Source organism: Fopius arisanus, unplaced genomic scaffold (assembly GCF_000806365.1).
Source record: "Fopius arisanus strain USDA-PBARC FA_bdor unplaced genomic scaffold, ASM80636v1 scaffold00080, whole genome shotgun sequence".
Taxonomy (NCBI): Eukaryota; Metazoa; Arthropoda; class Insecta; order Hymenoptera; family Braconidae; genus Fopius; species Fopius arisanus.
In genome coordinates, this window is record NW_011887819.1 from 58,337 (window position 1) to 62,706 (window position 4,370).

At 38.3% G+C, this 4,370-nt stretch overlaps 1 protein-coding gene across 1 annotated transcript in view; it reads right to left on the bottom strand.

Annotated features, from left to right (window-relative positions):
* Positions 1 to 225: 225 nt before the first annotated feature.
* LOC105270192 (dynein heavy chain 8, axonemal-like) overlaps positions 226 to 4,370 on the bottom strand; it is a 33,911-nt gene continuing 29,766 nt past the window's right edge. The window contains exons 11-18 of the mRNA XM_011310977.1: positions 2,361 to 2,645; positions 2,064 to 2,294; positions 1,780 to 1,985; positions 1,259 to 1,479; positions 1,047 to 1,195; positions 800 to 936; positions 544 to 682; positions 226 to 462 (exon numbers count right to left, since the gene is read on the bottom strand). Coding sequence (XP_011309279.1) covers positions 226 to 462; positions 544 to 682; positions 800 to 936; positions 1,047 to 1,195; positions 1,259 to 1,479; positions 1,780 to 1,985; positions 2,064 to 2,294; positions 2,361 to 2,645 — 1,605 coding nt within the window. The remainder of the gene's footprint in view (positions 463 to 543; positions 683 to 799; positions 937 to 1,046; positions 1,196 to 1,258; positions 1,480 to 1,779; positions 1,986 to 2,063; positions 2,295 to 2,360; positions 2,646 to 4,370) is intronic.

Here is a 4,370-nt window from a genome sequence, read left to right on the forward strand (position 1 = left end):
CTCTTTGAGTCCCGCAGTGAGGTTTAAAATTGCAAGCCTCTAGGGCCCGCAGGGTTTGATCCCTGATCAGGGCAGCAAAGTGGGCGCCTGTAGCTCCTCTCGTTTCGCTGCCTCTAATCAGGACCCAGTCACCCTTAAGGTCGGGGTTTGCCTCCTTGTTCTACTCTTAAATTTTATTCGATGAAGCTACGAGTATTACGACGAAATGGAAAAAATATGAAAATTTCAACGTATATCATACCTAAGGACTCTCATAAGTGTTGTTTCTTCAGATTCTTCTGGATGAGCTCTCTTCTGAGCCCCAAGAGTTCTCAAACAAGACAGAATATTCCGTAAGCCGAAATCGTAATGCACTTGCTTGCTCAATTGTTCTTCACAAAGTTTATAAAGCGTAAAAAATTTTCGTGCCAATAAAACATTTTCCTTGAAACCACATGCCGCCAATTTGACTCTCATGATTATCTGTATGATTTCAGTTCCTATTTAATTTCTAATATCCTAATATTCAAACCATGATAATTAGAATTTATTTTCAATACGCACCTGTCGATCGGGAACCATCATGGCAATACTGCGAAATTGTATTTTTAAATTCTCAGGTAATTCTTGACGTCCAGCATATCCCGGGTTCATCGTAATGAATAAACCAAATTCCATATCAATTGGATACGTCTGTCCGTCACTAAAAAATGAATAATTATGTCGAGCGATACGCAATAATCGAACTCAACCGCCGTGAAGTGACCAATGATTTCATAAGAATTCGATTCAGTTTTCTCGTATTTTGCAACTTCGTTACCTGAAAATAAAGCTAGTTCTCTTTTCCTTCCGAGCAGTCAATACAATGGCTATTTGTTGAGCGGCAACAGATAGCACAGGTAAATCAATACGATTGAATTCGTCAAAACACCCCCATGCACCAGCCTGCGCCAGACCCTGCGAAAGATTACAATACCTCAGTCAGAACCTTAATATATTCTACATTTACTTTGGCATGAATAGTACAATTTATACACAGCATAATGATCGATAGGACATAAAGATACCTTAAATATTCGCCCCAGCCCACGAAAATCCATCTGATCAGAACAATTAAATACTACAACATATTTTCCAAGACACTTGCCCATGTCCTTCGTTGTCTCCGTCTTTCCCGTTCCGGCGGGGCCTGCTGGCGCTCCACCAAAGTTCATTCCTGTATCATTATAATTTGTAATAAACGTTACACCTTGGATTGGTTATACATAATACTACTGACCGATTGCTTGCGCTAGAGTTATATAGCATCTGTCTGTCAAAGGAGTTACCGCGAGACGATCCGTACACCCCAAAAACTCATTTTGATATGTGAAGTCAATATTAGTGATTTTTATCACGACAGCTTCTGTCTCTTCCTCATAATAAAATCTAGCTTGTTTCAACCATTCAAAATCTTCTATGCTCCGTATTTTCAATTTGCACAGCTCATTGAATATATCTCTATCATTGAACAAACACGGTAATGGAGATTTTCATATTCATAATCATGAGATATCAAATAGTTATTTCTATGAGCAATAAATATAATATTGGGAGTCGAGAGCTAACTGATTCTTATCCTAAGGAAATCAAGTTAGTTTTATAAGTTATACAGAATTCTCGTTTAGGCTTCAAGCATAATTTCAATGCCATTGTCACGGCAGTTTTTCACAAAAATTGTCTCCCCATATTATGTCATGGACAATCGATGGATTGATTGAATCGATTGTATGTGAACCGATTCGTTGACAAATCTGATACCTCTGATGTACATGAATCGTTATAAGGGCCTCGTATTTAGCCCTTGCATATTTGGTAAGATCCATCACAGTAACTTCGATCAAGCCATTGAGTAAATCTAAAAACCACTGGTCTGTTTTCTTCATTATAGTTCGGTCACGCTTCGCTGATACAATGGCAACTTCTGAATCACGAGTCCACAATGTCTGGATCGCCAATAATCCCGTCTATAGAATATCATCAAATTTTCACATTATCTGATATTTCTTATCATAGTAGACATAGAAAATTGAAAATTGAATTACTTGAAGAATTGCAGAGTCAATGAGAGTACATATATCATTTTCAGGAATACTCAACAGTTGGAGACCTTGAGATATGACACTCCCAACTGACTGCTGATGCATCTTTAATAGAGTATTCAACCAAATCTCTACACCGCCAATACAAGCAACTTCCTTATCAAGGACAACTTTTTCATTTTCGTGTGAATATATGGCGACTATTTTATCATTTTCCACATCCGAAAAATCTACCTTGAAAATTACATACAAAACTTTTCTTTATGAGACCGGCTATCAGTAGTAACGATAGAATTATACTTTAGCAACATTGTCGAAGAATTCATCTAAGTAATGTTGTATACTATGACAGTCTGCAGCTTGACCAAGGATTTCTAAGAGATTTGGATCTGAGACAAAGTAAAACCGCGGAAAGGACATCCGTTTCGTTTCCAGATATCCGCTTAATGATTTCTGACAAGACTCAAGCTGCTCCACAAGATGCGGTAGAAGTTGACTCATCGTTTCATCCGATGTACAAGTGTCGACAGCATTCAGTTTGTCTCTCGCACGATGCATCAATTTCACCCAGGATTTGTCAATAATCTAAAAAGTTAGGCACAGTGGAACTTCCGTCAGTGTCCACGTATATAAGTGTTCCGAGTTCCCCACCATCCCATTCCTCTGCCGTTTACATCTGCCGAGCAGATGCGCAATGGCAATGTGTTTACTTGGCAGTTCGGTGTGTCATCCGCAGTGAAACTCAAAAATGGCAAAAAAAAACGAACATTCAAATCGTGGGACATGACTGTCAAATTGAAAGCAATAGATTAAATTAATCGTGCTACTGATATTCCGACATCATTGTCAAAGAGTTGAATGGTCATCTCAAAACAGTGAAAAGATGGATGAAAAATGAAGAAACTTTGAGGAATTGGAAAGAAGATCACGTGGATATATCACTTGCTAGCCAAAGGAGAATTAAACCTCTAGTACATCCAGTAATGGATTCTGCTACTTGCATGTGCTTTAAGGAAGATGGTAATTTAGGTTTCTCCCTCACTGGCCCAGTAGTTAGACTTCAGACATCGAATTTTTGGAAATTATTTGGAGGAATCACAGAATTTCAGGCAATTTCTGATTGGTTAGATAAATGGAGAATTCGATATGGAATCAAGCAAGCGATACTTTTTGCGAAGAAACTGTCCTTAGATGAAGTTAGTGCCGAGAGTTACAAGGCCTCAAGACAGAAAGAACGAGGGACTAACGCCTCCGCAAATTGTAATGAGACAGACCTCAACTTCCGTCAGGTACCAAAAACTTCATTGATTGCTGCTAGTGTCACTACAGTGTCGGGATTCAAAGAGCCCGCCTTTGTCCACTGAAATTACCCCTCATGGTTACTGGGAAGTACGCAAGACCTCGTGCTTTAAAGACTTAAAAATATTCCTAGTTTACTGCAAAAATCGTAAAAGTGCATGGATGAGTGCTTTTTCGTTTGAGGGGGAATTTGTCCTTGATGTTGAAGAATATTTGCAACCGCATTGGCTACTACCCGAAGCCATATATTTCATGGGCAATTGCTCAACATATTCAGCTAATTTAGCTATCAGTGATACTCGGGTAGAATTCTAACCCCCAATACAACTTCCCAGATTCAACCGATGGATCAAGTGCCTTCAAAAAAGCAAAACCTTGCATAAATTTCAGTGGATGGCATTCATTATCGATCTACTCAATCAAGGAGTCAGCATTCCTTAAACTCTGAGGAAGGTGACCATACGAGAGGTAATTGGCTCAATCAGGCTTGGTCTCAAAAAGTTTTCTAATGAATGTAGTGAAGTGGTAAAACTGGATAAGTGAAAAAATGTAGTTTAGACATTTAGAAAATATCTCAGAAACTACTACGTGTAGGAGAATTTATCAAAATATTTTTTTTCTAGCGCAGAAAATTGATTACAAAAAAGGTCTGCTTAAAATCAAAAGAGTTTCATTGGACTCCATATGGAAAATAAAACCACGTAAATTACGATTTTTATGTCGTAAATTAAGAGGTTGATCCCGTAAATTGCAGGGACCCATATCGTGAAGTACGCGTGGAGACCCCGTAAAGTACTTTACGCTCCCTTCCTCATCATTTACGACATATCAATCACGTAAAATTTGTGATTTGGATCGTAAATGCCAGGGACCCATATAAGAAAAACTATTTTGGACAACATCAAATCTCCAAGTGTGAGGTTATTTTGGGTTATCTGAACACGACTTTCAGTGACTTTTCTTCAACACTTTTCCAAACGAATTTTAAAAATTACAAAAATGTTGAACATT